The sequence below is a fragment of the Pholis gunnellus genome, assembly GCF_910591455.1.
Source record: "Pholis gunnellus genome assembly, chromosome: 9".
Taxonomy (NCBI): Eukaryota; Metazoa; Chordata; class Actinopteri; order Perciformes; family Pholidae; genus Pholis; species Pholis gunnellus.
In genome coordinates, this window is record NC_136535.1 from 10681689 (window position 1) to 10696081 (window position 14393).

At 36.9% G+C, this 14393-nt stretch overlaps 3 protein-coding genes across 3 annotated transcripts; 2 read left to right on the forward strand and 1 right to left on the reverse strand.

Moving 5' to 3' along the window:
* Positions 1 to 398: 398 nt before the first annotated feature.
* Positions 399 to 3610, reverse strand: ca4b (carbonic anhydrase IV b; the record flags this gene model as incomplete). Its single annotated transcript, XM_079166417.1, has 8 exons — positions 399 to 584; positions 977 to 1140; positions 1408 to 1474; positions 2375 to 2467; positions 2571 to 2716; positions 2995 to 3159; positions 3250 to 3294; positions 3550 to 3610. The coding sequence occupies 8 exons, from the start codon at positions 3608 to 3610 to the stop codon at positions 399 to 401; spliced, it is 927 nt and encodes a 308-aa protein (XP_079022543.1).
* A 1849-nt stretch (positions 3611 to 5459) lies between these two features.
* LOC306701240 (dehydrogenase/reductase SDR family member 11-like) lies at positions 5460 to 9021 on the forward strand. The gene is made up of 7 exons (XM_079166498.1): positions 5460 to 5690; positions 6629 to 6838; positions 7265 to 7359; positions 8043 to 8172; positions 8393 to 8485; positions 8567 to 8632; positions 8751 to 9021. Exons 1-7 carry the CDS (start codon positions 5559 to 5561, stop codon positions 8790 to 8792), a joined length of 768 nt encoding a protein of 255 aa, XP_079022624.1. The 5' UTR covers positions 5460 to 5558; the 3' UTR covers positions 8793 to 9021.
* Positions 9022 to 10104: 1083 nt separating this feature from the next.
* Positions 10105 to 13983, forward strand: LOC306701524 (dehydrogenase/reductase SDR family member 11-like). The gene is made up of 7 exons (XM_079166846.1): positions 10105 to 10331; positions 11307 to 11516; positions 11943 to 12037; positions 12633 to 12762; positions 12983 to 13075; positions 13157 to 13222; positions 13354 to 13983. The coding sequence occupies exons 1-7, from the start codon at positions 10200 to 10202 to the stop codon at positions 13396 to 13398; spliced, it is 771 nt and encodes a 256-aa protein (XP_079022972.1). The 5' UTR covers positions 10105 to 10199; the 3' UTR covers positions 13399 to 13983.
* The last annotated feature ends 410 nt before the right edge of the window (positions 13984 to 14393 follow it).

The window sequence follows — 14393 nt, forward strand, 5'->3', positions numbered from 1 at the left end:
ATACATTCACAGTCCAGAGTCATTCAGACTTGTTTGGTGCTGCCACGTGGTGGATGTTAGGGGAGGTGACGCTCTGACTGATAACAGTGTAAAGCGCATTACAGTAATCGGGATTGGATTACTATTGTCAGCAAACTTCAGTGCAGCTTGTTGCAGAAATAGAAAATCCATACATTTTGAGGTAACAAGATGCAAAATCTACAACTTAAATATACAATTTATATTTTAAAATGCTAATGAGGCATGCTTTGACACATGAGGTTGTCTTTACAACAACAAAATTGCCCACATTACATTCAGTTAATTCACACATTAGTTTGATTTTTTTATATATATATTTCATTTGACAATCATCAGCGGATATATAAAGCAGTATTTATTTATAAAGGTGTAGTAAATTAAGCAGAAGTAGGACGGTAGAGTGCACTGGATACCAGCACTGACGTGATGAGTAACACATTGTTAAGCTGAGCAAGATTGCCTCCGGAGTAATACACCTGCCGTCCATTCAAGGGCTGCACGGGTCGGTAGGTTTGGACCATCTGCTTTCCATTAGAAAACTGAAGCTGGGCGAATACAGCCAGCTGTAATAAAAAATCACAACAGACAGGTGAAAAAGTAAAATGACACACACACACACACACACACACACACACACACACACACACACACACACACACACACACACACACACACACACATCTATTGTATGTTTCATGGTATATCCCTGATCCCTTTCCCTAATTGAATACCACAGCAAGTGATGTTTCCTGGGGTATTGGGTTAAACTTGCAGAGCATAAGACAGCTTTTTCTGATGTTCCCACTTTTCTGGCAGAATGATTAAACTAAGCATGATAGCATATCTTAATCATAGCCTAATGCATTGGTTTAAAATGGCTGAGAAAAAAGCAGAAATGCAGAAAATTGTATTCAAATACAGATTTTCTTTTTGGGATTATTGTGAAAATAATTACCTGCTTACTACTTAGAGGAACTGTGTATTCAAACAGGCTCCAGATGACAGCTTCAGCGCAGTTGGGTGTGGTGAGGGAGCCATCATAGCGAAAGTACTTGGTCATATTCTTCTCAGGAGGTATGAACATTTCCAGGGACATGCCCTTCAGTTTCGTACTGTTGGCTGGTTTTATAAAATATTAACAAGATAAGTTTTAATACAGAAACGTATTATTAGACAACAAAGAGGTTCAAGGTGACGGCTTAATTGTTAATCTATTTATTGTTGAGGCGTTAAAAAGGTGTTTCATGATAGTGTTATCTCTTAACAATTGCACTTTAGCCTAACACTGGAACCATCAGCAGCACATATAGGACCCGATACACAATGTGGATTGAAGATAATGGTGCAAAATGATCTTATTTGTCCATGTCAGCAGATATGACTTACTAGGTTGTGTGATGTATTTCAGAGCATTAAGAAGTGGATCAAATTTCTTATTTGCAGACTTGGACTTCTGAAAAGAGTAAAATGTTCAAGTTACTTGGCATTTTTGTAAAAGTTGGGAAAACATACTGTAGAAGGATTGGTTCATACTGGTGCTTTGTTACAGTTTAATTGCTTCTTGTTATTTTTGATCTTCAAAGGTTTTGAAAAGTGTTTTCTTAATTATCACAACATTAAAAGAGTCCTAGCTAATTGTTTCTATATTGGGGGTTACATTTATTGTACTATCTTTGCAACCATTATATCCATACAATCCTTTATCTTTCCTTCACAAGGAATGAGTCCTGTTCTTCCATCCCAGTTATGGTTAAACTTTGAAATTGATCAAGTATAACAGAAAAATCACGAACTCACATACTTTGGGATCTAACCTGAAAATTATATATTTGCAATTATTGAACCTCTGGCCCACTTTGACAACATTTTCATAAGAAAGATGCTTGTCCAGAACAACAAATATTGCACCGGCGTTAGGCATCAGCAGCATGCTAGGGACACCATCCATCCAAAGGGGCACCCCAAATGAGGGGAGAAAAAAGATTCAAAAATGATAAATTTTACTATTTTTGACTAATACTATTTTAATACTATTATTTCTAAAAGCCCACAACAATACAAATATTAAACAGGGCCTTTTTTCTGCGTTGGCTGCAGCATCATGCTGAGGCATCACCCTAATAGCTGATAGAGTTTTTCTTTTATATGGGACTTAGACTCAAAGACAATAAAGCTTAGAGGTTTTGGTGGAGTGTGTGAACACAATGATTGGTGGTGGAATTGGCTGCAATGCCAGAGACACCAGCTAAATTCTTTCCTTGGGCACCAAATTGGTCATCTTAGTTATATCAAACTCTTTTTAAGCAGATACATTTTAACCACTTTTTTGTATTTGATAATCAAATGAAATCACCTTAAAGAAAAAGCCAAGAACAGCCACGCCTGTGTGGTCACTTAGAGCCTGGGATATAGAGTCGTATTCTTCTTTTATGTGGACTATATGCATCTGTAAATGGCATACAATGATTCAGTATTTAATTTATTTGAATGCAGTACACAAAGTGGCTTTATCATAAATTATAACACACTTCCATACCCATGTTTCTTACCTCCATTGGGAATTGTTCTCCATCAACCGTGTGTTCGGACCCAGGTCCTCCGTCTTTACCCCAATGCAGGTGAAGTTGAACTGTTTTATATGGTGCAGCCAGATTTCCTCCTTTGATCCTCATACTAGAGGGTAAATCCAGTTGAACTGGAAAATTCAGAAAATTCGAAAAAAGGCCCCTCTGGTGATGATTACATAGAGCCTTTTTGGATTTGGCTACAGTGGAAACTTTAAAAGATTATCAATGTTTTGCGGCATCTTCAGATTTGAAAATAGGCTTTGCCATATACGACCATCTCAGTGGTTTACCTTGTGACTATTTCACAGTTGGTTTACTTTAGTCAAGCTGATTTAAAATAATTCATTGTCATCTTTTTACCAAATCTTCTTCCTCAAATAAAACTGCAATTATCACAAAGACGTACCACTGTGACCGGTGTTTATGAGGCGACCATGAAAAGCCTCTTGATAGCCAATGAAGTGAAAAGGTGTGAGACGTTCATCTGGTAGCATTCTCCTTGTAACAATGTTAACTGGAGACTGAGATTTGCCACTGCAGTGCTGTGAAACCACTCCCCACAACTCTGGACCTGTGAAGGCAGGTGGGTGAAAAAAAGTAACTCCACTATTTATATTTTAAAATTGTATTTAAACTGTAAATGGTTTGTCCTGAGGTTTACCTGTGCAGGTGTGATTGCATGTAACCTGGGATTGGTAGCACCAATCTACAAGAACATGTTTGAATTTAGTCATTGCAAAGAAATTATAAAACAGCAAGAACTAATACAAGCCTCCAGCCGAAACAAATGTAAATACATATTTTGAATTTCTTCTTTGTAATGAATAAGCCCAGTTAATTGAACAATGTTTTATGTCATCAATTTCTTCTAAAGAAAATACCAAAAATAAAAAATGCCTTATACTGAATACATTTGCAAAGTCTAATCAATTAATTATATTGAATTTCTTTGAGAACCTACCTGCCCCTGAGACAATCCTCATGGAAGATACAAAATAAAATAAAACTGGTGCTAACAGCATTGTGAATGTACTGTATCTGTCCGAGTCTGCCTGCTTTGAAATAATCGTTTTGGAAGCTGATGCTAGAAGCAGAGCTCAACCAACCTGTTGTAAGACAGGTAACCTCACCTATCAATCACGCCCACACCACATGCTATAGATTTATGACTTCTGAGCCGCTATCTTTAGACTGATATTCACCAGATTATGTATGGACTCTTATTCACAAGATGTGTCCTGAAAACTCACAGCTTGAAGATGCAGTTTAGATTTGAAAAATCTCCAACTGATCAAAATTAACTTATTCAGGTGCAACAATGATGTTTTTATGTTCTTTGAGGAGTTATCACAAAATGATAGACAATTAATCTACAACTACCACAGTATTGTGTTACTGCTGTGACACACATAAAAGATGTGGTCACATGTTTAGTCCCTTCAAGGAATGATGATTACATGTAATCTATTGCTGATGATTTACTTCATGTCTGAGGGGCATAAACTCAGTCCTTGTGGATTTGTTATTTTGGTGCAATACTCATTAACGCCAGTAGGTGGCAGCAGAACGTTTGGCAGCTGACCGGACCTCTGCTTAATGCTCCTGTTGGCTCCCTCCTCATTCATGCAGCAACAGCCTAACATTGTCCTGTCTGCTCATGTAATCTTTTTAACAGGTTAGTGTCATGTATAAGCACAAAAAACAAGAATTGTATGTAAGAATATATTCAGACATTTCAGAGGGCTTGTAAGTTAGTTTAAAGTTGCAATGTACGCAGGTCCCCATCATGGTGGGTTAGTGAGTTTGCTTCGCCGACTTACAGGCTCCTAACTTATTATGGCTGAAAACCCGAAGGCTCCAGGAACTAGAAATATATTGCTAATTAACTTAAACACTTCTAGACTGAATTTACTTGTATATGTACGTTTGTTTTACAAATTTAAACTCGTTAACACCTTGTTGAGTACTGTGAAATGTGGAAGAGTTCATGTATTTTCTTATCGCTATTGTTGGAAAAAAAGAGTCATCTATACGGCTGTCCTAAGTATGAAAATACAAAGAAATATTCTGCTACGAGGAGTCGACGCAGCAACAGCCTGACGTTGTCCTGTCTGCTCATTTAATCTTGTCTTTGAAAGATTAACTGTTTACATGGTCACATGCCGGGGAATTGTAACATTACTGCAGCTGCTTTTACAAGTAATATACCTGGCCACGTGTAGGCCACCACTTTTTCTAGTATTAATGAATCATATATTATTATATATAATCATCCAATACTGTTTTATCAGATTTCAACCTGTCTTGCAAAGTTTTCTCTGTATAATTACTTATATTATTCTGCTCTTTCATACTCTGGTACAAATACCTTCAGCACTTATATGGCTGCATACTGTTCAAAGCAATACTTACATCATATGCTATATACAATAATATACTATATACATCATATTTGTCAGTGTAATAACCTGTTTCACAACATTTGCATTTGGCTTAACTGATCCCTCTTAATATCAACTGCAGAACTTTTTACCAGCTTCATCTTTTGGGCTAATTTTATGGTCACATATTGACAGTATGTGATGGACTCTCTTTGAACTGTAAGTGCAAGATGAGTTTAGAAAACTGTTTTAATAATAATTGTTTTATTGTGAACATTGCAGCAATTGTTTCAGTTGAAACGTAGTATTTTAGTGTATGAAGCCGCTCAAGATTATCTCCATTACAATGCAACAATTTGAACTGCATGACAAAAGCACTCGCCACCACCTGGGTGATGCGAAATCCCACAGTTAGCACGTTTAGTGAATGCAGCACAGTGACGTAGACGGAGCGAGTTGATCGACCTTTTCTGTGCTGCGTTCACGAGCAGACCGTTGGATCTGTGGGTTGCCTCTACCTCTTCTGCCAAAGTTTCTGTCACTCTCCTTGTTATTATTGAGAGCGATCTGTATTTTAAGGAGGTTATCGATGGACCGCTGGAGGGGCAGAGTGGCTCTGGTGACCGGAGCTTCGGTCGGGATTGGTGCGGCCATAGCGGAGGAGTTGGTCCGCTGCGGTATGAAGGTGGTGGGCTGTGCCAGGGACGTTGAAAAGATACAGGTTTGCTCTGAACTTTGAAGTTCATTTCTGCACGTTTGGGAGGGATTTGTTTCATGTGAGTAACAGTCCACCTGAGGCAAGAAGTGCAAACCCACGTGACACTATTAGAGGACTATTATTTGATGAAACCCACAGCTGTTAACGTGAAAAAAAAGAGATAACGTTAACAGAAAGTGAATGCAAGTTACTCAATGTACTTAATGTCTTTCTCGCAATAATTTAATACCAGCTAATGAGTAATACAAACGGTTTTTTTAGGCTGCAGAAAATCTAAAAACAATCGTCTATCTGTCGGGTCGCCCTCATAGACTGTATGTTTGTTAATAAAGTTAATGTGTATCGTGATCACGACACCACGAGACAGGACATTTGGTCTCTTTGATTTTCCTGTACAAATAAACTCCCATAAACACTAGTTACTCATTATGACTGTACGACATTTTTTATTTCGAGAAGAACCTTTCTGTGATATGATAAGACAATACTTCCATCCATGAATCAATATAGACAATTTACTACAGGCTCTCCTCCACTGTTTTGTATCTAGTTTTATTTAATAAAACAAGTATTCTCTCCCCCTCAGCTGAACCATTTCCTGGGAGATAACCAGTTATACATGTTCCAGAGTTAGCAGAAATCAGAACATGTTTCATAAAATATTCATAATTCCTTTTGAATAATAATAATAAAAAAGTAGTTTATCTCCCAAGTTAAGAACTCTAAAGAATAGAAAAGTAGAAGATCACGAAAGAGGCAGATACAAATACCCCCCCTCACCTTATCCACTCATTTAAATAATAAATACTTTCCCTTCAGTTGCATTATGTGAAAATTACAGAATAAAACCAACGATTGACAGATGGGTAGCCTGTGTGAACAACTGAAAAAAAGTAAATTAAAAAGTTGATTGTCTGACACGTTTTTCATCTTGATTTCAGAAACTGGCAGCTGTGTGTCAAAGTGCAGGTCACAGTGGTGTCCTGGTGCCTTTCAAGTGTGAATTGACCAACGAGGAGGAGATTGTGTCCATGTTTGCTGCCATCAAAGAGCAGCACAAAGGGGTGGACGTGTGCATCAACAACGCTGGCTTAGGTCATCCAGAGTCTCTGTTAAATGGAAAAACCAGCGGCTGGAAGAACATGCTGGATGTGAGAATGCAAATCTTTTTAATTTTAGGAATTGAATCTCATGCTTATAATTAAATAGATGCGTTTGCACTACTATACTGTTTTAGCTGCATTTGTGTCTGGGTCCTGTTATTGTGCATGCTGTCTCGCTGTCACACTGTTTTGGCTTAGTGAGACACTTGAATAGCATGGACCCATCATTCATTTTGTTGGCGACACCTGGGCTAGTCAAAAATAGTGAAACATGACATTATTTCAGATCAGTGACTCTTCAGTTTATTAGATGCATAAAACTCTAGACAAAACAAATCCCACACAACGAGAACACACAGCAAATGTTGATGGACACATCAAGTCCAGTATCAACTAAAAGTAAGAAAATGTCTCCTACATGTGACTCATGGCTAAAATCTGGAAGGTAATAACTTTACTTATTTTTTCTCGCAGGTGAACGTTCTTGCGTTGTGTATTTGCACCCGAGAAGCGTATCAGTCAATGAAGGAAAGAAATGTTGACGACGGGCACATCATACACATAAACAGGTACAGCTCGTGAAGTATAGTTCTGTTGATTTAATATTCTTTTCACCTAAATATCTGTTTCTTTGTTATTTTAAATAATATCATCATCACCATTGAAATTTCAACTATGACGATTTGCAACACTGATAATGATTTATTATCGCATTTCAAAATGTAGGCGGTAAAATAATCAATCACCCATTTATTGACCTTACTAGGGCTGCAGCCAGAATTATTTTCATTATTGCTAAATCTGCAGAATATTTTCTCCATTAATCGTTAGGTTAGGTCTAAATATCCTGAGGCCTAAAGGCACGGTCACACATGTTCAAACTTAACATTTGCCTCTTTTTTCACTTTCATTCTGTGCAAGCAAAAAGCTCATTTGTGACCTCGGCAGGCGATGGTCACTGGGCTGCATACTTGTATGAGTCACCATGCCGACGTCTTCCAATTGTTTGTTTTGGTCAACCAATTGTCAGAAACCTAAAGATAATTCAGTTAAGTAGGACAAAGAAAGTTGCATACGCTGGAAATCTTCTTGCATCACGTAGTCAAATGTGTCTTTTAAAAAAAAACTGGCAATAACATTTTATGTTGGTTTTTTTACGTTCACTAGTGATTGAGGCCATATCAATACGTGAAGGTAAATGCTTGTGCTGACCTGGTTTTCCTACAACTTACACTATCTTCTTCTGCTGCAGCATGAGTGGACATCGTGTAACTTGCAGTGCTGATGGACATTTCTACAGCTCCACCAAGTACGCTGTGACGGCCCTGACGGAGGGCCTGAGACAGGAGCTGCGTGAGGCGAACACCCACATCAGAGCCACAGTAAGAGATCATACTTTATACTCTACAAGAAAGTCTTTTGAGATTGTCTCAAAGATGCAAAGAGTCTGTTTGTAGCTTTGTAAGTGGCTTGTAACGTAACTAATTACTTTTGATAGCAAGTAATAAGTAAATTGATAATAATACTATTTAAAGGAGTAATATGTAAAAGGTAACTTATTCCACTTTCTGAGTAACTTGCCCAACACTGCTCTTTTTGCAGTGCATTTCTCCCGGCGTAGTGAAGACAGACTTCTTTTCGCGGTTCTACAAACATGATCATGATAAAGCTGCTGATGTTTGCTCTAGATTTAAGGTAAAGGTATCATTCCTACATTCCCTGAGTATTCTTGATATAATGATCTGCATATTATTTCACTGTTCACTTCTCTTACAGCCCTTGGAAGCAGTAGATATTGCAAATGCTGTCACATATGTCCTCAGTGCACCTCCCCATGTGCAGGTATGTGATTTAATTTACATATTTTAGTGCTTTCCATAGTGTATCACAAATGTTTTTTTACTGTTGATACATCATCAGTTTACCTATAATGAGATATCGTTCATGTCGTTTCTCTTAGATCGGAGACATTCAGATGCGACCTGTGGAGCAGGTGTTGTAGTAGTACTGCACCGTGTGACGGCTGATTCAGTGTACCGACACATTCTTCATCTGACTGGTTTAAGACAATTAGTATATCTGATGATAACTGTGAGTTTTCACTTACAGAATAAAATGTCTGATTTGAATATGAAATTTGTTGCACAACTTTATTATCATACAAAAGGAAATTATTTGTAGCTTGGGGATGCGTCAATAGCAACAAACAAGGGCATTAAATTGTTGTCAAAATGTTTTCATCAAATGTATAGATGAAATATAAACCTAAAAAATACACAAATATTAGGAATACAAAAAATATTTTTAAAAGGATCTTTAAATTGTTTTAATTTTAAAAAATTCAGTAAAATACAAAAAGAGCTAAATATCCGACAAATGTTAGTAAAGTATCAGAAATAATTATAATGTAAAATATATAATATCTAAAATATCTAAAAAAGGTAATAATGCAAAATTGTGTTATATAACAAACAGAAAATTGTGAAATGTCTCAAAGATTATCATTAAAATCTAATTATTATTATTTCAAAAAATAGTTTGGAAAAATATCCTGAAATTATTTTATTTTTTTGAAGATGTAAGACATGTATAACACGAGTGTACTTTTACTTTTGAATGCATGACTTTTACTAATAAAATGAAAATGATATGGTCTATTTCTTCCATACTAGAAATTATGGATCAACTTGGATGTTTATGTCGTTCTCGATGTGTATTCAACAGTGCTGTGCTTCAATGCAGCATAAGGATGTTGATCAGGTGGTACATAAGAGTGATTTCATAAAGTTACAAATTAAACCAAATAATACAATCTTTATAGACAGACAGTAAAAGTATGGATTTTCTTTGAGAAACACAACGTAATAAACATCCCTTCAGGCTTTGTCCACTAGAGGCCACAAGACACAATAATATTATACTGTATGCCTCCTTAACTGATTCCTCATAATATCAACTGCAGAACTTTTTACCAGCTTCATCTTTTGGGCTAATTTTATGGTCACATATTGACAGTATGTGATGAACTCTCTTTGAACTGTAAGTGCAAGATGAGTTTATAAAACTGTTTTAATAATGATTGTTTTATTGTGAACATTGCAGCAATTGTTTCAGTTGAAACGTAGTATTTTAGTGTATGAAGCCGCTCAAGATTATCTCCATTACAATACAACAATTTGAACTGCATGACAAAAGCACTCGCCACCACCTGGGTGGTGCGAAATCCCACAGTTAGCACGTTTAGTGAATGCAACACAGTGACGTAGACGGAGCGAGTTGATCGACTTTCTCTGTGCTGCGTTCAAGAGCAGACCGTTGGATCTGTGGGTTGCCTCTACCTCTTCTGCCAAATTCTGTGTCTCTCTCCTTGTTATTATTGAGAGCGATCTGTATTTTAAGGAGGTTATCGATGGACCGCTGGAGGGGCAGAGTGGCTCTGGTGACCGGAGCTTCGGTCGGGATTGGTGCGGCCATAGCGGAGGAGTTGGTCCGCTGCGGTATGAAGGTGGTGGGCTGTGCCAGGGACGTTGAAAAGATACAGGTTTGCTCTGAACTTTGAAGTTAATTTCTGCACGTTTGGGAGGGATTTGTTTCATGTGAATAACAGTCCACCTGAGGCAAGAAGTGCAAACCCACGTGACACTATTAGAGGACTATTATTTGATGAAACCCACAGCTGTTAACGTGAAAAAAAGAGATAACGTTAACAGAAAGTGAATGCATGTCGTAAATAAGTTACTGAATGTATTTAATGTATTTCTCGCAATAGTTTAATACCAGCTATTGGGTAATACAAACGTTTTTTTAGGCTGCAGAAAATCTAAAAACAATCGTCTATCTGTCGGGTCGCCCTCATAGACTGTATGTTTGTTAATAAAGTTAATGTGTATCGTGATCACGACACCACGAGACAGGACATTTGGTCTCTTTGATTTTCCTGTACAAATAAACTCCCATAAACACTAGTTACTCATTATGACTGTACGACATTTTTTATTTCGAGAAGAACCTTTCTGTGATATAATAAGGCAATACTTCCATCCATGAATCAATATAGACAATTTACTACAGGCTCTCCTCCACTGTTTTGTATCTAGTTTTATTTAATAAAATAAGTATTCTCTCCCCCTCAGCTGAACCATTTCCTGGGAGATAACCAGTTATACATGTTCCAGAGTTAGCAGAAATCAGAACATGTTTCATAAAATATTCATAATTCCTTTTGAATAATAATAATAAAAAAGTAGTTTATCTCCCAAGTTAAGAACTCTAAAGAATAAAAAAGTAGAAGATCACGAAAGAGGCAGATACAAATACCCCCCCCCCCTCACCTTATCCACTCATTTAAATAATAAATACTTTCCCTTCATTTGCATTATGTGTTGTGCAAGGTTTTTCTCTCATCTACCAATTTACAATATTTTTGAAAATTACAGAATAAAACCAACGATTGACAGCCCGTGTGAACAACTGAAAAAAAGTTGATTGTCTGACACGTTTTTCATCTTGATTTCAGAAACTGGCAGCTGTGTGTCAAAGTGCAGGTCACAGTGGTGTCCTGGTGCCTTTCAAGTGTGACTTGACCAACGAGGAGGAGATTGTGTCCATGTTTGCTGCCATCAAAGAGCAGCACAAAGGGGTGGACGTGTGCATCAACAACGCTGGCTTAGGTCATCCAGAGTCTCTGTTAAATGGAAAAACCAGCGGCTGGAAGAACATGCTGGATGTGAGAATGCAAATCTTTTTAATTTTAGGAATTGAATCTAATGCTTATAATTAAATAGATGCGTTTGCACTACTATACTGTTTTAGCTGCATTTGTGTCTGGGTCCTGTTATTGTGCATGCTGTCTCGCTGTCACACTGTTTTGGCTTAGTGAGACACTTGAATAGCATGGACCCATCATTCATTTTGTTGGCGACACCTGGGCTAGTCAAAAATAGTGAAACATGACATTATTTCAGATCAGTGACTCTTCAGTTTATTAGATGCATAAAACTCTAGACAAAACAAATCCCACACAACGAGAACACACAGCAAATGTTGATGGACACATCAAGTCCAGTATCAACTAAAAGTAAGAAAATGTCTCCTACATGTGACTCATGGCTAAAATCTGGAAGGTAATATCTTTACTTATTTTTTCTCGCAGGTGAACGTTCTTGCGTTGTGTATTTGCACCCGAGAAGCGTATCAGTCAATGAAGGAAAGAAATGTTGACGACGGGCACATCATACACATAAACAGGTACAGCTTGTGAAGTATAGTTCTGTTGATTTAATATTCTTTTCACCTAAATATCTGTTTCTTTGTTATTTTAAATAATATCATCATCACCATTGAAATTTCAACTATGACGATTTGCAACACTGATAATGATTTATTATCGCATTTCAAAATGTAGGCGGTAAAATAATCAATCACCCATTTATTGACCTTACTAGGGCTGCAGCCAGAATTATTTTCATTATTGCTAAATCTGCAGAATATTTTCTCCATTAATCGTTAGGTTAGGTCTAAATATCCTGAGGCCTAAAGGCACGGTCACACATGTTCAAACTTATCATTTGCCTCTTGCTCACTTTCATTCTGTGCAAGCAAAAAGCTAATTTGTGACCTCGGCAGGCGATGGTCACTGGGCTGCATACTTGTATGAGTCACCATGCCGACGTCTTCCAATTGTTTGTTTTGGTCAATCTTCTTGCATCAAAAAAACTGTCAATAACATTTTATGTTGTTTTTTTTTACGTTCACTAGTGATTGAGGCCATATCAATACGTGAAGGTAAATGCTTGTGCTGACCTGGTTTTCCTACAACTTACACTATCTTCTTCTGCTGCAGCATGAGTGGACATCGTGTAATTTGCAGTGCTGATGGACATTTCTACAGCTCCACCAAGTACGCTGTGACGGCCCTGACGGAGGGCCTGAGACAGGAGCTGCGTGAGGCGAACACCCACATCAGAGCCACAGTAAGAGATCATACTTTATACTCTACAAGAAAGTCTTTTGAGATTGTCTCAAAGATGCAAAGAGTCTGTTTGTATCTTTGTATTTGGCTTGTAACGTAACTAATTACTTTTGATAGCAAGTAATAAGTAAATTGATATTAATACTTTTTACATATTACTCCTTTAAAAAGTAACTTATTCCTCTTTCTGAGTAACTTGCCCAACACTGCTCTTTTTGCAGTGCATTTCTCCCGGCGTAGTGAAGACAGACTTCTTTTCGCGGTTCTACAAACATGATCATGATAAAGCTGCTGATTTTTGCTCTAGAGTTAAGGTAAAGGTATCATTCCTACATTCCCTGAGTATTCTTGATATAATGATCTGCATATTATTTCACTGTTCACTTCTCTTACAGCCCTTGGAAGCAATAGATATTGCAAATTCTGTCACATATGTCCTCAGTGCACCTCCCCATGTGCAGGTATGTGATTTAATTTACATATTTTAGTGCTTTCTATAGTGTATCACAAATGTTTTCAACCTCTGCTCTATTACTGTCAATACATCATCAGTTTACCTATAATGAGATATCGTTCATGTCGTTTCTCTTAGATCGGAGACATCCAGATGCGATCTGTGGAGCAGGTGTTGTTGTAGTACTGCACCGTGTGACGGCTGATTCAGTGTACCGACACATTCTTCATCTGACTGGTTTAAGACAATTAGTATATCTGATCATGGAATAACTTAAAAAATGTGTACTATGATTTTTCACTTATAGAATAAAATGTCTGATTTCAATATGAAATTTTTTGCACAACTTTATTATCATACAAAAGGAAATTATTTGTAGCTTGGGGATGCGTCAATAGCAACAAACAAGGGCATTAAATTGTTGTCAAAATGTTTTCATCAAAATGTCAAATGCATAGATGAAATATAAACCTAAAAAATACACAAATATTCGCAATACAAAAAACTATCTTTAAATTGTTTTAATTTAAAAAAATTCTGTAAAATACAAAAAGAGCAAAATATCCGACAAATGTTAGTAAAGTATCAGAAATAATTATAATGTAAAATATATAATATCTAAAAAAGGTAATAATGCAAAATTGTGTTATATAACAAACACAAAATTGTGAAATGTCTAAAAGACTATCATTAAAATCAAATTGTTATTATTATTTCAAAAAATAGTTTGGAAAAATATCCTGAAATTATTTTATTTTTTTGAAGATGTAAGACATGTATAACACGAGTGTACTTTTACTTTTTTGAAAATGATATGGTCTATTTCTTCCACCACTAGAAATGACGGATCAATTGGATGTTTATGTCGTTCTCGATGTGTATTCAACAGTGCTGTGCTTCAATGCAGCATAAGGATGTTGATCAGGTGGTACATAAGAGTGATTTCATAAAGTTACCTAGATGTCAGTCCGATATTTTAGTTATATGTACATTGATGTTGTCTTCTGGAATACACAGATACTTTTGGTTTGTTGGTTCACTGGTTTGGTTTGATTTTAACTGTGATTGTTGTCGCAGTCTGAAATTACAGCATGACTCCGACATGGAGGCTCTGGATAGTTCACCCACCGACCTGTGACTGGGTGCATGAGATGGTTGTTAATATTTTCAAGTGTCAA